The sequence below is a fragment of the Ylistrum balloti genome, unplaced genomic scaffold (genome assembly GCF_031769215.1).
Source record: "Ylistrum balloti isolate Yb309-2 unplaced genomic scaffold, AGI_CSIRO_Ybal_v1 Utg370056, whole genome shotgun sequence".
Classification (NCBI taxonomy): domain Eukaryota; kingdom Metazoa; phylum Mollusca; class Bivalvia; order Pectinida; family Pectinidae; genus Ylistrum; species Ylistrum balloti.
In genome coordinates this window covers 444821-470328 of record NW_026782106.1, presented here as the reverse complement: position 1 = coordinate 470328, position 25508 = coordinate 444821, and the positions used below count along the sequence as shown (strand labels likewise).

At 33.6% G+C, this 25508-nt stretch overlaps 2 protein-coding genes across 2 annotated transcripts in view; one reads left to right on the top strand and one right to left on the bottom strand.

The window, feature by feature from the left end:
* Positions 1 to 1290: 1290 nt before the first annotated feature.
* LOC132549387 (Parkinson disease protein 7 homolog) lies at positions 1291 to 5602 on the bottom strand. The gene is made up of 5 exons (XM_060213314.1): positions 5482 to 5602; positions 4410 to 4571; positions 3683 to 3752; positions 3006 to 3092; positions 1291 to 2499 (listed from the first exon to the last, which is right to left on the bottom strand). Exons 1-5 carry the CDS (start codon positions 5563 to 5565, stop codon positions 2339 to 2341), a joined length of 564 nt encoding a protein of 187 aa, XP_060069297.1. The 5' UTR covers positions 5566 to 5602; the 3' UTR covers positions 1291 to 2338.
* Positions 5603 to 6084: 482 nt separating this feature from the next.
* LOC132549355 (forkhead-associated domain-containing protein 1-like) overlaps positions 6085 to 25508 on the top strand; it is a 32084-nt gene continuing 12660 nt past the window's right edge. Inside the window, exons 1-6 of the mRNA XM_060213283.1 lie at positions 6085 to 6180; positions 11075 to 11281; positions 19507 to 19888; positions 20533 to 20633; positions 21111 to 21350; positions 24588 to 24758. Coding sequence (XP_060069266.1) covers positions 6085 to 6180; positions 11075 to 11281; positions 19507 to 19888; positions 20533 to 20633; positions 21111 to 21350; positions 24588 to 24758 — 1197 coding nt within the window. The remainder of the gene's footprint in view (positions 6181 to 11074; positions 11282 to 19506; positions 19889 to 20532; positions 20634 to 21110; positions 21351 to 24587; positions 24759 to 25508) is intronic.

Below are 25508 nucleotides of genomic sequence, written 5' to 3'. Positions count from 1 at the left end.
CAGATTTTATTTTTGATTTGTATTAATCCCCTGTCCTAGGGGGCATAGAAGCTCCCATATCAAGTTCTTGTTATTGCCCTGATTTCTTCATTGTTAAAGATAGCTGAATGAAACTTGTATACCATACTGAAGTTCATTATCCTCTATAAGCGATGTGCAACTTTCACATACCTTAAAATACATCCTGGATCAGTTTTCAAAATGCAATATCATAGCTGGTTAAATAACACCTTGTGTTAGGTTCCTATCCCAGGTAGATCTACATATGACTTTACAAAGTGTGTATTGATCCTAGGCAGTTTATCATGTGCAAACAAATATGGGGAGATACTGTAAGTGTTCAATTGTATTGTGAAAGTTTGGGTCAAGGTCAATATTTAATGTCAACTGGATTTGAGTCAACATGTGGGCTTTAGCGATACCCAGTGTTTTGTTGGAAAATAAACATGTTTAACATTAAGGGTTTCTGAAATGTGAATTACACATTGTTGTGTTATACAACTTTATCTCAAATTTTGAAAAAAAATTGCAAAGATGTTCCAAGTCATAAAAAATACAAATTAATTGATAAAATGTCAGGCATGATCAAGTTTCACCAGAATGAACTGTGTTATTCACTTTTCATTACTTGATTCATTTAAATTGAACCAGTATTCATTTGGCAAGGATAGATTGACCAAATCATCTCCTAGTATGTACATTTGTCTCCACAGGTTACAGCACCAACAGTGTACATGTACATACAATCTTTGATATCTATATATGAAGAAATGTCCCTGAAACCTGTAATTCACTGAATTTCAGCTCATCCAAGTATGGTTTAAATTTAAGCTATACACTGTATGAGTATGGATATGAATTACTATCTCTGATTCATTGGTAGAGATCATCGGTAGAGATATCTGAAGGAGTATATTCCTTAACATTAAAGGGCACTCTCTACTTCATTGGTAAAGATATCTGAAGGAGTATACTCCTTAGCATTATTGGGCACTCTCTACTTCATTGGTAAAGATATCTGAAGGAGTATACTCCTTAGCATTATTGGGCACTCTCTACTTCATTGGTAAAGATATCTGAAGGAGTATAGCATTGCATTATTGGGCACTCTCTACTTCATTAGTAAAGATATCAGAAGGAGTATACTCCTTAGCATTATTGGGCACTCTCTACTTCATTAGTAAAGATATCTGAAGGAGTGTACTCCTTAGCATATAGGGGCCATTCAAACAATCAGGTGAATTACTTTGAAATCTGCAGAAACAGAATGGCCTCTTAACAAACAAGAGCTTTGGGATTTCATAACAACTTTATTTAGCAAGTATAATTATCAATAAATGCATCACAAACATTTTACAAGTTCAAACATTCACCCAAAATGATGTTGTTAAACATCCATAATAATTATGCATGAGGAAAATACAGGGCTCTTTAAACAGTGTGATCTTTTAGATTTCCTAACAACTTTATTTAGCAAGTATTATATATAATTATCATGAATCTGAAAAGAAAATGTCTTTTTCATTTATCAGTACATGCACACAGCATGCAGACTGCCATTCAGTCATTCTAGCTTAAATACAACACTATTAAGCTAATATATGTCAATCTTAAATAATTAATTAGTTTTCCTTAAAGCAGAGTATGAGGATTTTTTGTATTAGCACAAACTAAGAAATCTTCCAGAAACAAAACCTTATTTTAGCCAGGACAAATTCAAGCACAACCTGTCTATATCATGCCCAGCTAGTCTTGCACCAATTTAAGCCCCCCAAATAGGTTTATTGCACAACCAACTCACTTTCAGCTTTTTTCTTTGATTAGACTCACGTCCAGTGTATGCCATTTGTCAGTGAATAACTGGTTCTATTTGATAGAAACTTCTATGTATCACCCCACTGAAATGTCACAGCCTGGACACTAGAGCATAACATTCCATAGATCACCTCTTAGCTTAATCCATTTCATGTTGAGTTTCAAAGTAAGTACCAATCTGAAAGTCTCTGGTTTCATCAAGTCAAGGTGCTATCTGGTACGTTGGTGTTTTTTTCCCAAATGAATCAGGACAAAAATGAGAGAATATAGGTCTCACAATGTAGCAATGGGTACAGGTCTACACTGAACATATTATTTTAACTCTTATAAGGGCATAAAATAAATCTCTAATGCCACATAAGTGGCTGGCAGCATGCAGGGATTTTGTTTAGAGTTACCTCCCTTCATTAATTCGAAAACATACTATATTGGCACACATACTTTATATATACCATCACAATTCTCAGTCTGACAAATTCTGTAAAATATTGTTTTTAATGTTGCAGTAGATGTCCATTCAAATTCACACCTTTACTAACATAGGGTTAATCAAAGAATCTGCCTTTTCCTTTCCTTTCAAATTCTCCACGATCTTGAGAGCAAATTCAAAAGAGGTTCCTGGACCCCTACTAGTGATGAGTTTGCCATCTTGAACCACACGTTCATCTAAATACTTGTAGTTACCTTGCATAAAATCAAAACAGAAACATATTACTGATAATAATGATTTTGATCACTTGATCGTTTTCAAATTAAACAAACAGATAATTCCTTGTTCCTAAATTTTTCATCTCTTTGGATGAACACTCTTTCTGAAACAGTAAGTTTAAATGTCAAAAACACAAGGTAAATGGATTAGTAAACCAGTAAATAAAAACTTTCTTATAAGCTTTATTTAAGCATATTACCTTTTCCAGATAAGTTGGGGTGAACTGATAATGACAGCTACAGTTGAATATTCAATAGACAGCTCTTTTAAGAGAACATGTATATATCATATTTTAAAAAGACTTTAATGATAACTAACCTTGATACTGTAGGTGGTTGTCATAAACAGGTGCTCAATATAGACATGTACTATTTCAGGCAGAACAGAATGTATCCCTTCTTTAGATGTGATAGAGAATATATAACAAAATCTATGGAGGAGAAAGGACGACCCATCAGAACTGGAGATAAATAAGACATACCTGATGCTACCATCTTTTCCTTACAGCCAGGATGGGAAGTGATGCTTTTACCTTTGCAAATACCATGATTCAGAAGTACTGTTGGACCTAAACCAAATATGACAATTTATATATGTAAGCTTTGAAATAATACATGAATATTGGACTTAGTCTGTGCATCTGTAAATGTCAAAAAGCAACTATACAAAACAACTCTATGATCTTCATTTGTTCTTAAACTTGGATCTATTCCCTTCTTTTCTTTATTATGTGTAACTTTAGTCTTTAGAATACCTCCCTAAAGAAAATGTTCAGGGATAAATTGCAAATTTTGGGACTTTTTCTTAAATATGAAATAATTTGAATTGGAATGTGGCCTTTCATCAGCCCCAAAAAGCCTTAAAAAGCCCTATTACTAAACAGCAAAAATAATCAAAATCCAAGATGATTGCCTGCTGGCCATTTTCTTTCCCCGAACAGTTCCAAAATGCACAAATAGATTTCACAATGATGTCATTAATTTGAAGTAACACATGGGTAACATGACTGGGCATCAAGAGAAATCAATTCGTGAAGAGTTTCATAAATCTCCTTTAAAATGGAACTGTAGCTCATAACAATCTTCAATATGACATCATAATGTTTTGCAAGGTTAAATTGTATTTTAAAGTATACAATTTCCAGATTGTCTTTAATACCTGCACAGACTGCAGCAATATATTTGTCATCCTTTTCCTGATCCTCCAGAATCTTCTTAACTTCAGCAGACTAAAACAAAAATGCCTGAGAAATTGCCATCTTTTTTGGGAATTTCAATGTTTTCAAGTACAATTCAGAAAATAGAAGCAGTATAATAGTAGTAACATTACTTAATTAGTACAATAAGTATACTACGCTGTTACCAAGCATTTGTTCCAAACTCCCCTCACCTCCTCCAAAAAACAAAAAAATAACAAAACAACCATCATCCTGATGAAAATGTATTGAATTAAGCCAAACCAAAAGTGTGTTTCCTGTTTTGATAAACAAAAGTAGGGTAGGTAATCATAAATATAACAACTTGCTTCCATAATGATACAATAGCAACTGAAAGTCTAGGATAGGCACAATAATAGAGTCAGTATAGGGTAACAGGAAAACATCCTTTGTTAAGTCAAGAAGATATAGTGCAATCATGAACTTTGAAATGCATTAGGTAATGGTTTAAAATTTTACAACTTCTTCCAACTCCGATTTTGAATATCATTTGAACTGTGATTGATACATGAATTACACTTAGATACATACATGTAATTCTATGCCAGAGGGAAGTCTTTAACCTACACTGACAATTCTGATATATTTGTTCAAATACAGTAAAATTTGCTATAGTCAATGAAATGTAAACTAAGTGACGATTTAAGATAAATAACAAGCTAAATCTACCTGAGCCATGGCCTGTGCCCCTCCTGCTCCTCCAGGACAGACTACGATATCAAAGGGAGCCGACTTCATGGCTTCTTCCAAGCTCATGTCTGGAACAAGTTTAACATTTCTAGAACACAGTACAGCTTCACTTCCAGCCAGACCTGCTAGGGTCACTGCTACCTATAACAGTAAATAATAGATATAGAAGCTGTTAAGCAATTACCGCAATTGAAATACATGTATGTGACTTATGTGATACAGGACCATGACATCATTGGTTAAAACAATAATGACATTTTATCAAAGAAGTCGTGTTCTATTATTCATTCTATTTTTTCTTGATCTGTAAATATCAATTTGAGAAAAACAGCATTGTCCCCCTCAGGATAAATGACAGCATGTTTTGCACTTTGATGGTCCACAATGTAACATCAGGATTTAAAATAACAGACCACATTGTAATGTGTACATGTCTACCTGTTTTATAATACAGACATTTGTCCAGAGTTATTTTCAAATTTATATTTTTCTGATCTATGAATTATTGGTTCAGTGACCAGGAATTGATAGCAATCTTTAAACTATTTAACCTTACACTAATATCAAAGTTTTTTTTACAGACATGTTGTAATAAATGTATTAATCAGAAAAAAATAGACATGCAGCATAAAAAGGTTCAAATCTACGTTGTTGTTGGCTTTTTTTTATTATTTTATTCCTGGTCACGGCACCAATGGTAAAGTGCTACTAAAGTGAATGTTTGTGCTAAGAAGTATTTTGTTGGTAAAAATGTGCAGGGTTTGAAATTAAAACTATCATTTTCCCCTTATTAAATTTAAAGGGAAATCTTTGTATTTATTTGTGAGTAATTACAATGTGGTATGTCAAAGTTCGAGTCCTTATGTGGTCGTTGCATACTTCTATTGAAATATAGTTGGATACTTCTCTACTTATTACAATACTTGGAACCTATATAAATGCTGCTGTACGCTGTAAACCGGGTTCGTAATGTCGAGGAAAAAAGTGAAAATACCAGAAAATGCAAAGATGTCATTACTGATATGTTACAGAAATTTAAACTTATGCTTACTTCTCCTCTTCTTAAAACATCTACAGTTATGACAGTTTCCATTTCCTCTGCGCCTGCAGCTAAAATTACTAGTGCCTTCGACATTTTTCAAGAAGCAAGGTGCCCCAATGACTGATTGATCTTGGTCTCTTCGAGGTTTATTATTTGCAAAGCATTTCATTGACCGAGAATAAAACAATCTCTAAATGACGATTACATCATTTTGAATTAAGGGGTAAAAGTTGTCAATTATCAAACCAATGAAGTTGATAATTTATATTTGATAGGAAAACGATATTGCATTTTATTCACTCATTTTCTTCATAATGTTTACTAACTATCACTAGGTTAGAGAGTATGGTTGTTTGGTTGTCATGTTTGTTTGGGCATGCGTGACTCCTCGCGCCGACAGTAAACTAACGAAACTTGTTGATGCAAATGAGGGATAAACAATTGATGCATTGACGAGTATTGTATTCACAATAACAAGATGATGTGTGGTTCTTACTTCAGCAACATATAACGGAACACAAACTGATAAATGGAATAGTTGTTGGTAACGCGCACCTGCTAATCACCGTGTTTAGAAAGTCCATATTTTTGTGAAGTTACCGTGTCAACGATATGAAAGCATTTTTGAAAGGAAGTGACAATACAGTGTTTTCACTGTCACCAAAAGTGACAACACTCGGCCGTGAAGGATGTGACGTTCCACTGCAGGTATATTTTCTTGAACGTTGATTACTGATGTTTCAGCACAAACACCAAATGACATATTCGGGTTGTGTTGAAAGTACATCATGCATCATCTCATCGTCAATATGACAACACCATCACAGTATTTTCTATCTTCTTAGCATTCTTTACATGTTCCTTATACGTTACTGGTTTCCACATTATATATACATGATATTTCATATAATAAATATAGTATGTACACAAAATAATATGTTACAATACATTATATTCGTTACCCCAGCCAGTGGTAGCGTGTTTTCCATTACTCCCTCCTATTACACATATTTGTACAAGTGAATTTTCATAGGAGAGGTGTGTACTGTACAATATTTTCATGGGGTGGAGTCTCCCAAACCTCAACAGTATCTTGGACTATTTACCACATTCTATCAAGTCAGAGTTTCTGGGAGATGTTAGGCACACTTTGATGTATAGATGTCAGAGATGGGGTCATAGACTCAAAATCTCAAAGGAGTCGAAGGGTCCTACTAAGTTTCTTTAAATTTTGGTAGAGAGAGAGAGAGTACATATACCCATCAACTTAGAATCTTCCAACTACATTTGTTGTTACAAAGTTTTGAATTGTTATTGTTGACAAATTAAAGCTTCAGTAATATAACCCATATAAAGTACATTACACATATTCATCATGGAGATAGCTATTTATCCAAAACCAATCATTTTGTCCCATGTACAGTGTAGTTCATATTTGTTGTTATAGGCCATGACTTTATTCAGTTCAAACTTTCTCTGATGAGTCTATCCCATTGAGAATATTACCATACATACAGTAGAGATGTGTTCTCACCTTGCACCAGACATCTGTCTTTAAAATGTTTATTAGATACTTTTGTAGAAGTCACAGGAAACTTATAAGCCTAATCCAGTCAGTACATATATACCAGTTTTTCATAATGAGCTGTCTTTGAAAACTGTCCTGGACCTTATTTAGTCTCAAATAAGATCCAGAAAAATGGAAAAGAACGATAGCCAAATACCTTGGCGATGGCACACAAAGTTGAACAGCTATCTCTCAATCTCTGGGTGTTTCGCTGTCGCACCTTTGTCAGCCCTTCTGGTCAGTGGTTGGGACTTTTGACAGTCTTTTTTTTCTTCCGTGCCTTGATATTTCACTCTGGAATGTCAAAGTGGCGACTGGCAGCACGAAACTCAAGTCTCTCAGTGTAGTCAATGGCGTCCAGTTTTTCTTTCGCTGTAAACGATGTTCGCTGTTTCCCCATGTCAAAGTCGGTGTAAACAATCTATAATTAAGTACCTTCGGATACCGCGGTAGTTACAGATATGGGGGCAAGGTAGGATTGAAACTTTTCAGACAGTTAAAACATCATCGTTTTCTGAGCAATAGCACGCGTTTAGTCCAAGCCAGGTGTCAATCTCCTCATACTCAACGTGTTTGTTACCTGTTAAGAACCGTTAATTATCCAATTAGCCAAGCCTTTCATGCTTGTTAAGTCAGGCACCTGTGTGAATTTGTTTACATAAGGTAATTAAATATGTTAGGGTCACGATGATTGTGGTTTCCTAATTATCAACCACATCAACTGTTTCATCGAGGTTACCAGTAATAAATTAATCTTTCTGTAGCAAACCTTTTTTTTTTTTTATCTGACCCCAAAAAAGTACCTGCGCACTATACCCACAAATTTAGGGTAAGGTATTTTGGGAGGGCTGGGCACAACATTGTCTCTCTATAACTGGTTAACCCATTTGAGATTTTCTTAACTGAGAGTTTGGAGGATTCAAATTCTAATTCTAGTCTGGACCATTGCATATTAATTACTCTGCAATGCAGTAGTATCGGTGTAGGGCCTTGTAAATATCTTTATAACTCATCATTTGTTTAGAAATGTACAAACCCTGAAACAAGATGTGGTTTCAAATTTCTATGAGTAACATCACAGAATCTGAAAGTAGCAAATATACAGCAGTAATTTTTGTAGGATTTTTTAGGTGAGTCCAGGGAACCATTTCCAAAAATTTGATGAGTCCTTTTACTAAGATACAGAGTTAGTCCTCAAGACTTGAGTAAGTCCCACAGAAAAGCTTTGAGTCGACTCAAGAATCTGAGTCCCAAAAATCACTGATATAGTATATACACTGTAGTGTTATTAAACCTGAACAGAATAACCTTGATGCACATGATTACTGTTTGTCATAAATGCATTATATGTACTAAAAGGATGGTTTATTCTATGTTCTAACTGAACTATATATATATGCCATATACCTATCAATAGAGCTCTTTCAAATGCCTTAGGAGTATAATACAGTTCAGTAATTCCGTGCTGTTTCCCTTGAATATCTGAATGGATTTAAAATTATTTCCCTATTACCTTTCTCTGTATGTGTTTAGAAATAGTCATCTATTAAAGTTAATTTCAATGTATAATGCCTCTGTGTAATGGTAATTTTTTATAATAGAATGTAGTATATGACTGTTAATATAGCAGTCCACCCTATAGCTGTTAAGATCAACTCTTTTTAATAGTCAGTATTCTATAAAGGTCATATCAATATTGCTGTTCAGCAAAATAACAAGCCCTTGCTATTTCACTCATTTGCAATAAGCCCATCCTCTGTTTGTGCCTTGTGTTTATTGCAGAATATACTATGCTGTAATATACTGATCCAATATGTCTTTTGGTGTGCAATTGTTACAACAGTATAAAATGATATGTAGGTCACTGCTACCATATTTTCATTTTACACAAGCTTCTGTGAAAATCTGAAGATTCTGAACATAATAATGTTTTATCATTCTGCGAAAACTGACATACGGTAATAGAATGAAAAAATGTTTTTACTTAACCACATTTTTTTGGTAGATAATAATTAAATTTTGTAGTTTCTTCAACTCTGTTAGCTAGGCCAACCTAATATTGACCCTATCATGACCTGCTTTAATCATGAAAAATGCTATATATCTTTAATTTTTATCAGTATTCAAAAGTTTCCAACTTCATTTTTTGGACTTATGTTAGTCAAAACAATGCTCAAATGTGATACAGAACATCGTCTTAATATAAACACTGATGTGATAACCCTATAACAGCATTTATTTTAAGGTCCTTTTACCTAATGACCCTGAAAACTTCCTATCACTCGTGATTTTGTCGGCCATTACCAGATATTATCTGACAGGAGGTTTGTGACATTGATTTTGGTGTTGAGTTTTGGGAGAGTCATCAGATTGGTTTGAATTGATTCAAATATTATTTCCAACAGTATTAGCTTTCTTCTTCATGTGTTTTTCATTTTGTCTGCTCTGTAGTCAGCTTCAAAAATATCATTGGTCTGATTTATAATACCTGAATGTTCTGCTAGTTAATAAAAAAGGATAATCAGTCTGTGGTGTGACTGACCGGTGTGACTGACCGGTGTGACTGACCGTTTACTGAGGAAGGTTAAATGACCAGTACATTACCAAGCTGTTTGTGGATGTGATTCTCTGCTTTTGAAGCTGGATATAATTACTGCCCTGCAGAGTGGACATACTTTTCTATGTTGTAGACAAAGAATATGAACAATGTTTGATTGGAAATCCAATAGTAGGAAATCCATACCCAACTGCATTTTGGCTAGTAGCGTCACTTTCACCACCATTCTCAGTCAATAATTCTTGAGCTAGTTATGTAATTTTCGGGGTAATAATGTGCAGGTAAAATACAGCTAATGTAGTTTTGGAGATATATCTATAATTGATGTGGGACATGTTTGATCCTACAGATCACATCCAACATCATGCTTATTTTCGTCTGATTTTGAATGGCTTACACAACAACAGTGTTTTATGTGGCATTCCATAGCCAGGTGGTTTGTTTCACATGCCAGTTTTCTCGATGGATTTAGATATCATATATATTTTACCATAGCTAAGAATGGGTAAAATCATATGATTTGCCCCTTCTGCCTATTAGGAGGAGAAGAAGTGTGCACAGTGAAACAGCTCTACCTTATTATCTTACTTTAAGCTTCTAAATAGTGTTCTTACTTACACTGGAACTTGACAGAATGGTCTACCTAGAACTGCTCTTAGGAGTCGTTTTTTCATTGCACATGTTTGGTGATATTACTGATCAGATACATATAAGATGACAAGCTAGAAACAGACTTTGATACTTGTGACAACAACTGAGTTATGTGTAGCAGAAAGGCAGTGATTTTAAGTGATCAAAGTAGGAATTATTATAATTGATAAGTTAGTTGAATGATTAATAAAATTGTAACTAAAATGTAACACTACATTATGAGGTGTGGCATTTTACTGAAGGATGGAAATGAATCAAAGAAAACAGGAAAACATCAAAAGCAAGTGTCATTCTATGATAATAACTTAAAGGTAAAATAAATTATGTTAAAATCTTATGTAAAGTTTCCTAGCACTTAGCTGTATTGTGTTTCTAGTACCTTTGAAGATTATGACAAAATCTTTGCCATGCAGATTTTATCTTCTAAACATAAATTTGATAATGAAGCATGGAAGGTCTACTGCATATAAAGCAGGGAGGATATAAATATGCTGTACATTATATAACCACTGCCTGTGTCATAAAATATAATACCTGGTTTTTTTTTAAAAAAAATCTTACTGTTAATAAGTTTTAATTACTCTAGCCACATGATATTGTATTAAATTATTATTCATAATGACAGAAGCATAGGTATTTAACAGAGGAGGGGATGCTTTGAAATATCATAGTGTCTATAAAATATGGTAAGATGCTCTACCTGAACACTTTTAAAGATTTGAATTAAGGATGTATGCTACCAAAACTGTTCAATGCATCAGATTAATGATTGGTTATTTGATCTTTTTTTAAAATTTTTTTAATTGTTCCTGTTTTAATCATTTCAGACATCCGGAGTTGACCAGCAGCATGCTGTGATAGAGTATCATGAACAGGAAGATTGTTATGTCCTTCAGGACCTCAACACTGCCCAGGGAACCTACGTCAACGACTGTCGGGTACAGAATGCCATAGTGAGGCTAGCACCAGGTGACATCATCAAATTTGGATATGGTGGCATACCGTATGAACTGAACATAGAAAATCCACCACCTGTAAGTGTATTGTGACTTTACTAAATAATTGTTTGATCTTTTAGCCCTCTTTGATTTAGCTCCTCAGTTTTTGAAATGATTATGAAATATCCATGTTACTATTAATTTTTTATTTCTGTGTACTGCTGTCCTAGAACAGGAGTTCTTATAACACAAGTAGAAGTATCTTCTGCTGGTTGTGTTAAAAGATCTCCTATTGACATTACCAACCCAAAGAAAATGTTCCAAAACATGCCGAATAGTCCTGCTTGCAAAAGTGTGAATGAGAAGAATTTCAAATGGAAACTCAGCAGCAGTAACAAAAAGAAAAAAAAACAACTTTGCAAAATATTAATGAAAATTAGGTTCATATACCAGTAACTTACATCATCAATATAAGTAATATTTCTTTGATATATACCTATTTTTTGACATTTTGAAAATGTTATTGTTTTACATATTCATTCCAAACATTTGGATATTTTGTTAACACATTTCCAAACTGAGATGCAAAATTCAATGGGTTTAGATAGTGGATTTGAGTTTGTGGTGTTAGACTTGGTGTGCTAATGTAACTGGTGTGTATACAGGTTTGTAACAATGAGATCACGTTTTGTTTATGATAACTATAGTACAGTTTTACTGGTATCTGACTCATCAAAAATCGTTGAACAATGTTCACTTTTAAATCATCACGAATGATTTGATTATTTAGCACGGTAAAAATCACAATATTTTGGCACAAATTATCTCCATGTTTCACTTTTAGATGAATATCTTAAATAATTGATTTTTTGAAAATTTTACCTCCAGTTATTGGATAGAGTCTGATAATTCACTTGTTCAACTCCATTCTAATCATTGATAGTGTTGATTGATGTTTTTTCCATTCATTCCAAACTTCCATCATTCCTTTATCATCTCTTCATTGTTTTGTCCCAGGCCCGGCAGGAGAGGCCCCCAGGATTCCAACAGGTATTAATAACATTAACCTTTGACCTTTACATTCTTCTGGCCATGGACCTTTCACTTGTCATCTGTACTCTTTATGCTTCTTTCACTTTGGCCGAAATTTAGATTTAGTTGAAAAAACTGCTGTTTTTGCTTCAATAGTTGTCTCCCTTTGATTATAATACAGTTTTGATACCTAGCTTCATTTGTCATTACAGTACAAGTCAGGAATATGTATATTGAAAATTAATAAAGAAAAAGAAAAAAATTGATTTTGAATGTTAAACTTTCTTTTTCTTTAGAAATGATGATCAGGATCATGCTATGTCAAAAATATCCCATTCCATATAAAAAATATCCCATTCCATATAAAAAATATCCCATTCCAAACAGCAGACTTTCAATGCATGTTAGATAAAAACTAGGTGTCTGCTACAACATTAAAACTATGATTTTTTTTAATAATTAAAAAGAAGTTAATCATTTTGTTCTGATAAGTATACATACATGTAATATGATTTCACATACTGGAAGAAATAAAATTCTTTTGAAGGTGAATATAAATGTAATAGACACTCTCTTGTATACACTATCAAATCCCTTTTCTTTCTTTTCTGTCACTTTTTTTCACACAATTTACATTATTTACCTCTAGTTTCAGATGCTTATTGTAAGACTTGCATGTTAGAAAATTGATTATTACTTTATAGAAATAATGTTACAGTTTACTCTTACAAACATCTCCTCCTTAGGACGTTATGTATGCAATTACCCATACTTTTTTTTGTAGCAAAATGAGAAATTTCACTTTTTTTCTGATGGGTACTTCATGTTATTTTTCTTTCTTTTCTGAGGTCATCGTTTTACAATATTTTTTTGTTTCTACAGGATTCACATTTGCCATCTTTTTTTCTTTCACATGTAATTTGATGGAATGAAAATAGATGTATTTAAGAGAAAAAAAATGTTGATTTGATCTTGGACGAATAGATATTGACTCAAACTGAGGGAAAAATACAACACGCTTAAAATTGTTGTACTACTATATACCACAATGTATATTTGTTGCAAAATGATAAAATATGAATGTGTTGAAGCAATGGACATCTATGAAACTAATAGGAATTTATTGACCTACATTTAACATTTCAGTATTTTTCTTGTTATATTTACCTACAATACAAAACCATGTCAGACATTTATAATGAGTTCTACATGTACTTCTCACAGATTTGAATGTTGTTTTGTTTCTTATCTAGTTCCATTGTACCAGAATTACTCTAAAACTTCAAAAAAAAATGTTAAAGATTTTACTTTTATGCTGATGAATGTGTAGTTATTCTTTGTGATAATAGCATTGACTGTTTGTATTATTTAGTTTTTTGTTTGTTTTTGTTTTTGTTTTCAAATTAGAAACAAAAGATTTCTGTAAGTCTGTTATCTTTCATGATCATTATGACTAGCCTTTTAACAAATACTTCAATGTCATCTTCACCCTGTACTAGTATATAACATGATTTGTATACTGCTACACAGGACACCATGACACTAATACAGACATGTAATAACAGCATGTACAATGTAATCTACAGGACAGTAACAAAACGTTTAAATCTCTGTTTTTAGATCATTCAAACATGTAAAATACATTTTGTTTTGAGTCTTCAAAAGCTATCTACATTTTTTTAAAGTGATTGATTTTCACAATGGCTCATTATTAAAAACTAGGTGATATATGATTTCCTATGGCGCCTATGTTGTAAGGTTGGTTAGTGTAATCTGCCTACCAACAGATCTATTTGTAAAATATATATTTTATCATGCACCCACTCTCGGTACCTAAGATTACAAAAAAAACCTACTCAAAAATGCTCTTGATTTCAATTGATGTGGTAAAATACTTTCGTTTCTGATCATAAGATTTACAGTAAGTTCTTCAGTGGATACACATTTATCTGATAATGTATGTGTATCTACAAATCTACCGCTTTAGTAACAAATGTTAAATATGTTTTTTGTTCTTAGGAAAAATTTCCATTACGGGCATTTAAATTACAAAGAAAACAATTCATGAGAAAATATTGACTGATTGTTCTTGGCTACAATGGATATTTCCCTGGCCTGAAACTAATATTTTAATGATTGATAAATGGGAATGCCCTGTGTTTGAATTAAGTTTACGATGTAATTACCGATATCTACCGTAGGTACACAAAGATAGTTTCCAACACAAACTGCAGAACAATCCACTTTGTCCACAAGTGTTTGCTCAAAGATCTATACTCAGAATAGCTAATCGAGTTTTCCTGGTCACATAGATATGCTCAAGTCCAAAGCGCCTGATCTTTGGTGCAGGAGGAGCTGTGAAAGTCTACGCGATTTGTTTGTCGTTCATGTCACATAGAAAGACTGCTAGGGTATCCTATGTCAAACACTTGCTTTAAAAACTTCTCTGTTATGCAGGCCTAGTAACGATGATCAACACTAGACAAAATCAGAGTCATTTATGAGTTATATTTTGCAAGCTGACTTTATATGTAGAGGAGATGTGTTATTGCGTTCCCAGGAAAATGGGGATTTTGATTAAAAGTAAATGTGAAACTTTCAGGAGAATTAAATTCAGGGGAGTATAATACTTCTTTATGAGGTATATACAGAGCTTATACATGTACAGCTAATTAATTGTGCAGTTAAGTTAAAGTTAGCTGTCATTTCAATACAAGTGTGATCCACTGCACACCAGTACCTTCCATTTGGATTGACATATTGGACAGAATTGAAATCTTCTGTGCCATACAATCGTACAAGAGGATAAAGATTTATAACCTTTGGATAAGGTGTTTTTTCACAGAGGATTAAACCCAGTGCATATGTTTATATAAAGTCGGTCAATCTGTGATTACTACTGGCTCATTAATATATTTTTCATTGGATGTTTATAAATATCAATCACACATTCTGTCATGGAGTTGTCGAAAAGTGATTATTACAGTGAAAAATATGGGGTAAGAAACATTATCTTCTACTGTTATCTGTTTTATATCTAGTTCAGTTCTTAGCTGGTAGCTTCTTTTAAAGAAGTTTTCTACAAAATGTAAGTATATTTTGTGTTTAAAAGTCATTCAAAATGATTACAGATTGAAGGAAAATTTTACGGTTACTTAAATTTCAATGTAGAAACAGGAAGTCTTTGATGAGAGCTGTCATTGAACACAAAATCAAATTTGATATTTCAATGAATTGCCTGTTACGATATATTTCGCATGTAGTTACGCCCATGGAAAGTGTTTTTTATTTATGACAGGCTGTTGGCTGATTATATACAGTGTTATATTGGTAAATAGCATTGGTGTACACAACAGTGTGTGTTTCCCAGCTCCCTGACTACCCACTGTTTTACCTGTCAACAAGTCTGTACCTGTCAAACCCCACGACACATTCACTATCATTGACAGAGAAATCTAAATTAAGATTTGATGATCCTCTCTATAGCTTTCCAAAACCTGTTTTAAAATTGGCCGTCATACATTTTCTGTAATAATGGTATAAGGATTTGAAATTACATGTCGTACTGAGTTAAATATTGGCCAGTTTTGACCTCAATACACCTATTGTTCCTAATGTAACAAAGTCTTAATCCACTGTGTGTATTGGACATTGTAAACATTGTCAGTTCTATACCAAGGCCATTGTCTATTTTGTGTAAAATTTAAGAATGAAGGGTAGTATTATTTAACCTTAACGTTACAAGGGCTTGTTTTAAAACTCCGTTTATATCAGTTTGTATTGTAGTAGTTGTAGATCTTTTAAAAAATTAAAAGGAATTGGATTTTAAATTTAAATTGCGTATTTATATCATGTAGGTCCCATTTCTAATCAGTTGATATGTATACCATATTATGTATGTTATTACTACATGATCTGGACTAGCACTGTACTTACATACACTTCATTAGTTTTACCATTAACTTCAGGTATTACTGGTAAAGTAAGAACAGAATCAAAGAAGTAACAACATATTACACTTCTATATATATTCTGTAAAATATCTCTAACATCAAATTTCACGATTTTATTGTAAAACACGAAATATCACATTTAAAACTTGTTCCCCATAATGACACTATTATTAGACATCTACCAAAGGATGTATATCATGCTGTCTCCATGTGGACTCTTGGTTCAGTTTTATGAAAAAATTAGCTTATGTTTTATAAGGCAAATGGTGATCAAATTTTTCTTTTGATAATAATTTTTAAAGTTTATAGATACAAATGATTCTGTGAACACTATCCAAAGCTAATAATCTGAATCCAGGATATTTAATGTTTAATGGTTGTCAGTTTCAGCAATGGTGTTGAAAATCTGTCACTTAGATATAAAGCACACATGTATTAACCAAAGGAAGCACCAGGATATATTACAGATCCCTTACCTTGATAAGTTTTAATGATTTGAAAGAGCATATCGGTATATGTGTGGGTTGTAAAAGACTTATCGAAAGATAATTTGTAAGTGTAGTTTGAAATTACATAATGCTGTTTATGATAAAACTATATCTGTTAGCCTTAAAGTTGATACATTGTAGTATGACTCGGTGATCTAGATAACTGGATCTGCCAACATTTTTCCACGACTGTCGGATACTTAATATCTCTGTGTGAAGATTACAGTCGCATGCCTATTTTCAATAGGTAGTATTAATAATTTGGTTGATTTATCAACAATTGAACCTTGGTGATCGAGCAGAGTAGGTCTATTGTCAGAAACCTACAGACTAGGGCAGGTCTGTCATAGAGATATCCGTGGACTGAACGAGTGTCGGTACTGTTCCACAGTCCGATATTGTTCACTAATCTAGTCTGTTTAGAGTTAATTGTATCAGGAGTTATATAATTATCATGATTTATGAGTTAGCATATTAGTATATAAATAATTCCCAGCCTGTTTTTTATGTCTCCCTACCACAACTTGAGTCCCTAGTGATCTGGCAGCTATAGTATACACACTAGTAGACTGGGACGTCAGAATTGTGTGTTGACAGTCTGTTGTCTTACTTTTTAGCTGTTATTGATTTCTATGTGGATAATGACAGACACTAATTTAACACAGCAGGGAGATAATCATTCAGATATATAATTATAGTATGAAATGACAGCGACCGTTGTTTGTTCAACAAGTCTGTCTCTGGATGTGAGAATTTATCAGATCAACTGATTTGATGTTTGCGATATACACAGGTGGTGGAATAGTGTTCAGATCTGTTCTACAGTTGTGTAGAAGACACATAGTATCTTGTAGTCTTTTTTGAGACCTACTGGAGCATTCTGACACAGACTGAGGAAAAACATTGATATTACTGTTGTATAGAAGATGAATTATAGTATCTTAATTTTGGACAACTTAGTGTTTTGAGACAAGTTGGAAGCATTATCAGACAGGTGAAGGAATAGCGTTCATATAGACACTTTAATCAGAAAACACATTTCAGAATCTTTTGCCAACTGTGTCTCTGGACACCTGTGGTTATGTTGTGGTACTTGGTGTAGATTTCTGATACCAGACTTGTGTATAACGTTGATAGATATGACATTAGTTACATCCACCAATTACTACTGTTATACAGAAACAAAAGAATTGTGTTCCAAAGAAAGCCTCCCCACATTTGTCTGAGATAAAAACACAAGGATTACTGAAAAATTCCTGGATATCAAGACTTAAACCACAAGAAATATTTTATACCTGTGTGTCTCCGACTAATTATTAAACACATTGACTGGATTTAAGATGTGAACAACTTGTCTGAAAGGATTTCAAAGAACAAAACATTTTAATTGATACACAAAACTGTAAAGGATCATAGTAGTTGTGAAATTAAGGACCTTCTGCTGTTAAGTGGTGTGTAAGATTATATATTGGTGTAGAAATCCGGATTGCTATTAAAAACTAGCTCAGACAGATGCCACTTAAGGCTTTGACAAAAAAGTGTGCTGTTTGATAGCTCTGTAAAAGAGATGACAAGACACCCAAAGCCTCCCAGCAGTCGACCTCAGCTATCTCAGAGTGCTGGCGAGGTGTGTATTGACATAGGGTATTATATCATGTTACCTGGATATAGTGAGAAGGTCAAAAAGATAACGCTAAATCTATGCAGGATTACGTCTTTATAGAAGGAACTTAAGGAAATGTCCAATCTTCAGTGATAGATATCAAATCAATTTTTAATATGGCTTTGTATTAAGTCCCAAGTTTGTGTTGGCAAGCTATCCACACATTTATAAAAGATACGTGATAAAATGAAGAGGGAGTTCAATACTTAGTTATTTAAACTTGAAAAAAAATACTTAATCATGTTTGATTAATGAAATAAACACTTCTTGTCTAAAGATATTTGTTGTACATTTTCCTGGTGATTCGATTAAGACAGATTTACTTGACAATTTTGAGGATTATATAAGTTGTAAGTGTTGGTAATTCACAGTAACATGCAGAAATTGAGGTTTTTTTTAACGAAAAATACAAAAAAAACTTTACTTGTATACAATAATATTATCTGGAGAGCATGCGAGTAGATTTTATTGTTTAAAAACTGTCTGTATTATATTGAAATGCATAGTTGTGACTTGAAAAAAAAATTACATAAAGAATCCATGTGGTAATGTTTAAATATGTTTTAAACCAGAGACATACAAAAACTAGCAAAGACATTTTTGAAGTGTTACTGTACATCCATCACCTTGGTGGCTGATCCAGTCAAGATTCAGTTTAAATCTTTGTGACATGCTTTCACCACATGCAAATTGTTTTAAGATGACTACCATGTTATGCGAAGATTGGAAGTGGCTAGGGGTAACAAAATTTCTTTAAGACAATAATAATCATGAAACTGACTCCATTAATGGCTAACCCAAAAGATAGCTATTAATGGGAATGCTACTCATTCTAAAAGTAATTTTTGTCATCATACAAGACGTTTTAGGTATAAAACAAAGTGTACTGGTTTGATTCGTCATGATATCTCTTAGTTTTTATTTTAAGGTGTATTTTTATCACAGAAATAATTTTTGCCATTCAAGACCGGAAAATTTGTACTGTTTGTATCTCAACATAAAATTCTATGTTATTCTAAAATCTAAACACAGAAAAATTTGCTGGTTTCAGATTTTTCCACTACTCATTAATTTTATGCATTAAATTAATAAGGATTGGTAACAGGGTCTTGATGTAGTGATTTACATAATAAAACAGATTGTATACTGAGCTATGTATGAAATTGTATAACATTGTATTCACAGATTGCATATCCTCCTGTACAACAACGTCCAGCATGGAGTCAACCCCTCACCCTCCTCTCTGACACGACAAATTTCGTCCAGGCGGACATGCAGCCAACTATGACCCAAGCCCAGGGATCAATGAATCTGCCTTACTTATCTACTGGTACAGCTACCATTACAATTCCATCAGCTGTGTGGACACCTTCAAATCAGCCTGTACCTCGTCCTCCTGTTTCGCTTCGTGCACGACCCCTCAGTGCAGGATCAGCTAGGCCTCTATCTGCGGGATCAGCTGCAGGATCAGCTGCGGGATCAGCTCGCAGGGTTGGTGGAACGTTTGACAGGGTGCAGACTTTCACTTCTCCAGTCCAGTCGCCAGTAACTTCACAGAGATCTGTTGGTATGTTATAGTAGTTGATTGGTCAGATCTGTAACATGTGACATTTCATTAAACTTGATATCCTACCGACTTCTAACAATGACATTGACCAAAATGAATGCCGTCACTTTAGCAACATTATTTTGTTAAAAATTTTGATAAGAAAAAAAAAAATAAAATGGACTAGTATAACAATTACTTGGATAAGTTTGTTTCAGGATTCCAAGGTCAAGGTAACAAATAGGGGATGTTTATGTGTCAAGGTAGAAACAAGGGATGTTTATGTGTCAAGGTAGAAATAAGGGATGTTTATGTGTCAAGGTAGAAATAAGGGATGTTTATGTGTCAAGGTAGAAATAAGGGATGTTTATCTGTCAAGGTAGAAATAAGGGATGTTTATGTGTCAAGGTAGAAATATGGGATGTTTATGTGTCAAGGTAGAAATAAGGGATGTTTATGTGTCATGGTAGAAATAAGGGATGTTTATGTGTCAAGGTAGAAATAAGGGATGTTTATGTGTCATGGTAAAATAAGGGATGTTTATATGTCATGGTTGTATTGAAGGTGTTTTAATTGCCATTAGCAACAGTGTACAGATATTTTACAATATAGAATGTAGAAATGCATTGTTGATTTAATAGATGTTTAATTTGATCATTGTTAAGGTGTATCAGGAGGATGGACCAACGGACTAGACAGAAGACCAACACCTCCTGTATCAGTTCCCATGGGAGGTGTCCCAGAAGCTATGAGGCTACAAGAAAAGGTATGTTGCTATTTTTTTTTAAAGTTTATGTCAAAAAGCATTCATTCCTTTTCCCTTACTACATATTGATATATGGTATCACTAACTTTAACCTTTGCCCCAAAATATGTTCAGAACACAGTTGAATCCTATAACAATTACTTTCATTGCCAAAAAAATTTTTTTTTCACTTTTTAATCCAATATATTTTCAAATGATTATTGTACACAAGTTTGATTTTTGTGTTGCATTAATGTTTTTGTTTTGAGATTTTTGAGTAGGTAGATTCAATGTATTTCATTATTGTATTGTTAATTTAAGTGATTTTACTCAGAAAAGCACTGAAAGTTTAGATAGTAGAAATTAATTGCATGAATTTGAAATGAAAAAATAATTTGGTAGGAATTTTGCTGATTTGTCACTTCCATCAGTCTGTAATGTTTGATTAGAAATATCAGGCATTCAAGATGACGAAACAATTCTGTTTTCATTTTCTAGGAACAGAAAATAATTGCACTGACAGAGGAAGTATCAAGACTTCGTTCCATGGAGGTGGAGGCATTTCGTAAGGAACAATTGGTACAGCATCTGCAACAACAGATCGCAGAGCTCCAGCATCGTGTTACCACACAGGGGCCGCTCATCATGGGTGGTGATACAGACCTGTCCCAGCGCGTTATTGCACTAGAGAATGAACTTACCAACAAAAACATGGAGATGATTTCCATGAAGGAACAGGTGAGCTTCTGTCTCAGATTTGATGATTTTTCCAGCAATTATCGCCAGAAATGTAATTTGTTACTTGTTGTTAGCTAGTGACAATTCTTGTTAAAAGGTCTTGTTTTATGACTTTACTTCAGATCACAGAAAAGTCTCAGTTAAAGTCTGTGTTGTGTGTGTCATAATAGGAAGATTCCAGTGGCAGATTTAGAGACAGAATCAAACTAATAGAAAATACAAACTGATATTGATCATTTCTACCAAGAGCAGAACCCATTTCCCTATAGAGTCATGTTAGCTGAATTAGCCTCGAGAATCCACCCAAAATTGGTTTATATTACAGTAAATAAATCACTCAAATTTTCTGTGATTTTTTTTTTTTCTATCAATCTACACCAGTTTCATTTTGCATCTTTTCAAAAATCTCCAGTAAATTTCTTTGTCCTTGAATCTGACCTACATTAAATCATTGTCCCTGAAATCTGTCCTGACCTATATTGAATTATGGTCCATGAATCTGTCCTAACCTACATTCAGTTATGGTCCATGAATCTGTCCTGACCAACAATGAATTATGGTCCATGAATCTGTCCTGACCTACATTCAGTTATGGTCCATGAATCTGTCCTGACCTACATTCAGTTATGGTCCATGAATCTGTCCTGACCTACATTCAGTTCTGGTCCATGAATCTGTCCTGACCTACATTCAGTTATGGTCCATGAATCTGTCCTGACCTACATTCAGTTCTGGTCCATGAATCTGTCCTGACCTACATTCAGTTATGGTCCATGAATCTGTCCTGACCTACATTCAGTTATGGTCCATGAATCTGTCCTGACCTACATTCAGTTATGGTCCATGAATCTTTCCTGACCTACATTCAGTTATGGTCCATGAATCTGTCCTGACCTACATTCAATTATGGTCCATGAATCTGTCCTGACCTACATTAAATCATTGTCCCTGAAATCTGTCCTGACCTATATTGAATTATGGTCCATGAATCTGTCCTGACCTACATTCAGTTATGGTCCATGAATCTGTCCTGACCTACATTCAATTATGGTCTGTGAATTTCCCCCAACCTGTCAGTATTATTGTTGTCTTTCAATCTGTCCTGAATGCTGCCAGTGGAACTTAGGAGGGACTGGTTCATGTGTTTGTAGAAGTTAGAATGGTTTATAAACAGTAATCATCATTAACATGTTTTGTGAGTAGTGCTGCTGTGTAAACATGGGTATAAAGGTTACATAATGTAATTATACAGTTGTATGTTATTTTGTTGACATGTCATTTTTTCACATATTGCGAGCAAATTTCAGATTTTGGATAAAATGGAGTACATTTCCAATCTTTTTTGAGAGGGGGTTGGGGTTGGGGGGTTAGGGTGGGGTTACGGTTGGGATAAGGTAGGGTGGGATGGGATGGGTGGGGGAATGGAGGGGATGTTGAATTACAGTTGAAATCCCCCAAACTATTTTTTCCTTCAAGGAATTGAAAAAATAGTGTCATTTGTCATTTGCCAATTGATCGATTGCTTAGTTGCTACAGTATAGATGTTTTAGTGCCTTACCTAAAAGTCTGTTAATATACTATAAACTCTTAGACATGAGCTATAGCCTTAATAAGTGTCTTTATTTATTGACATTTGTTTCTAGAGAACTAGACACTAGCATACCGTACACCTGAGTTAATTAATTGACATTTGTTTCTAGAAAACTAGACAGTAGCATGCTGTACACCTGAGTTAATTAATTGACATATGTTTCTAGAGAACTAGACACTAGCATGCCGTACACCTGAGTTAATTAATTGACATTTGTTTCTTGAGAACTAGACTCTAGCATGCCATACACCTGAGTTATGGTGTTATGTCTGTGGGTCCAAACTAGCCTTTTCAGACTATAGACAGTAGCATCTACAATGTACACCAGAGCTGTAGTGTTATTTGTGGGTTAGCAAAAACCTCTACAAACTATTGACAACAGCATGTACACCTGAGCTGTAGTTTTATCCATGAATTAGAAATAGCCTTAGGTTCTACTGTCTCTTTGAGTTGAAAATCCTTTCTAGATTTTAGACTCATTAATATGTCCATTTAACCAAGTCTCATCTGTTCTGTGTACAAAAGATAAATCTGTTCTTTTTTGTATGTGACACTATTGTTAACCTGTTTCAAAGTTTAGGTAGTTGTAATGTGATTTTTTTATATTCTTCGATAGAGTTTAATTAAATGACACAGTGTCCCTTTTCCAGTTCCCCATTTTCTACATCTAACTGGAAAGTATGGCTGTATGACCGGTCCAAAATTGGTATTAATACTTGTAGAAGATACAAAAATAGATCAGTTACTATCAGGTTTGTCATCTTTGTTATTACAATACCAACCGTATGTTTTTTATCCTTCCCAGTTTCGGACAATCCAGGTAACTAGTTGTTAAAGTGTTACACGATTCAGTATGTTTATATTGTGTCAGTGATTGTCAGTATGTGAAGATCACACATTTTCCCCTTGTCACATTGAATATTTAATATTCTCTTAGATATTTTGCAACTTTTTCTACCTCGCTAATTTTCTATATATGTCTGTAAATCATCTATGAATGCAGATTTAGCCTCACAGTCATTTGACCTGAAACCACTTGTCTTGTGTGGATGTTAGTCTATTCACAAAGTTATTTTGGAGCATATATGATGTTCTTTCCATGAAGTTTTCACATCAGTTCAGACTGTACTACTAAATACATTTGTTCTCTGCCATAAATATCCTATTTGAATGCATTCAAAGTTTTATTTGAACATTTTCTCTAATTTTATGAAAAAAGTTGAAAAAACCTGAAAAACAAAACCAGATGTTCAACACTAATCCATTTGTTACATATGTTTATCATGTATGTTGCTCTCACATTTTCGGATCCAAGTCTACTATGGTATTTTTTTCTTATTAAAAGAAATTAAGTTGTACTGATAAAAGTTGGATGAGTCCCTTACTTTATTTTATAAGTGATGTATGTGATGTCTTCATTTTTTTTTTTATCTTATTTTCCTTTTTTATAACCATTATGTTTATTTTAATTCAATTTCTATTCTGATTTTTTTTCATCCACAAAAAAAACCTCATTAGTCTCCCATTTCTTTTTACTTTGATTTTCATTTATTTGTACATGACAATGTAATGCTATACTTTTGGTTCACAGACCTCAATCCACATTTTAATTACAAGCATGGTCTTATTTCACTTCCTTATCACAGTTGACCAGTGCCCAGTTAGAGCGACCCTCTAGTCCACCAGTTATGACAGATGAACTCTCTCTCAAGCTTAAAGAATTAAATAATGTGAAAAATGAGTTGGAGAGAGTTAAGAAGGACAAGGGTATTACCTCTGGGCTGGTTACACAAATGCAGAGAGATTTGTCAAGTAAAGTAAGTTCGCGCCGGTGTAGACCGCCCTGCCTTGGTTTGGACTCTAACTCACTCTAACCTTACCTGCATGATCTCAAGATTCATTCCCTATACTGTCTGTCTCACCTTCTACAATTCAATTTTTTGAAACTTTTCCAAAAAGGATCTCACAAACTTTTATATAAACTGTGTATGTTATCTTAAAAATAACATTAATTTATTGGTTTACAATTTCAAATATATTTCTTTAAATATCGGAATGCCTTCTTTGGAATTGTGTTGTGTAATTTACCTTTTAGAAAATGTGAATTTTATAAAATCAAACTGCCTTTTGACATAATATATTTAATTTGAAGTAAAAATGATTTAAAATAGTTTATATTGAATGTTTAAGGGAGGTAACCCTGCTATTGATGAATGATGGTAGATAATAATATTTCTGAAAAAAATTAATTGATTATCGATTAAACTAACCAGATTCAAATATGAAAAATGTCCTGTATATGATGATGTATTTTACAATTACACATAGAAATAAAAAGGATAGATTATACAGAGTATAAATTGTAAAGGATTGGTACAGACAGTATATCTTCACTAGACCTGTAGTTATGTATGATAGCATGTCCCTGTAGTTCCTGCACTACCTGTCTCCCTGATAGATTTGCACCCTTTTATAAATTACTATATTCTCTTTGTTGTACCCGGGCACCTCACTTTGTACTTACACTTTTTAAATTTTCAGATTTATTTCCAGATGTTGTTTTTAAG

Excerpts from the sequence above, each read along its gene's own strand:
- LOC132549387 (XM_060213314.1), bottom strand. The coding sequence starts at position 5,565 with ATGTCGAAGGCACTAGTAATTTTAGCTGCAGGCGCAGAGGAAATGGAA. Across the intron at positions 4,572-5,481 it reads ATGTTTTAAGAAGAGGAGAA|GTAGCAGTGACCCTAGCAGG; the intron begins GTAAGCATAAGT and ends TTACTGTTATAG. Across the intron at positions 3,093-3,682 it reads TATTGCTGCAGTCTGTGCAG|GTCCAACAGTACTTCTGAAT; the intron begins GTATTAAAGACA and ends TATTTGGTTTAG.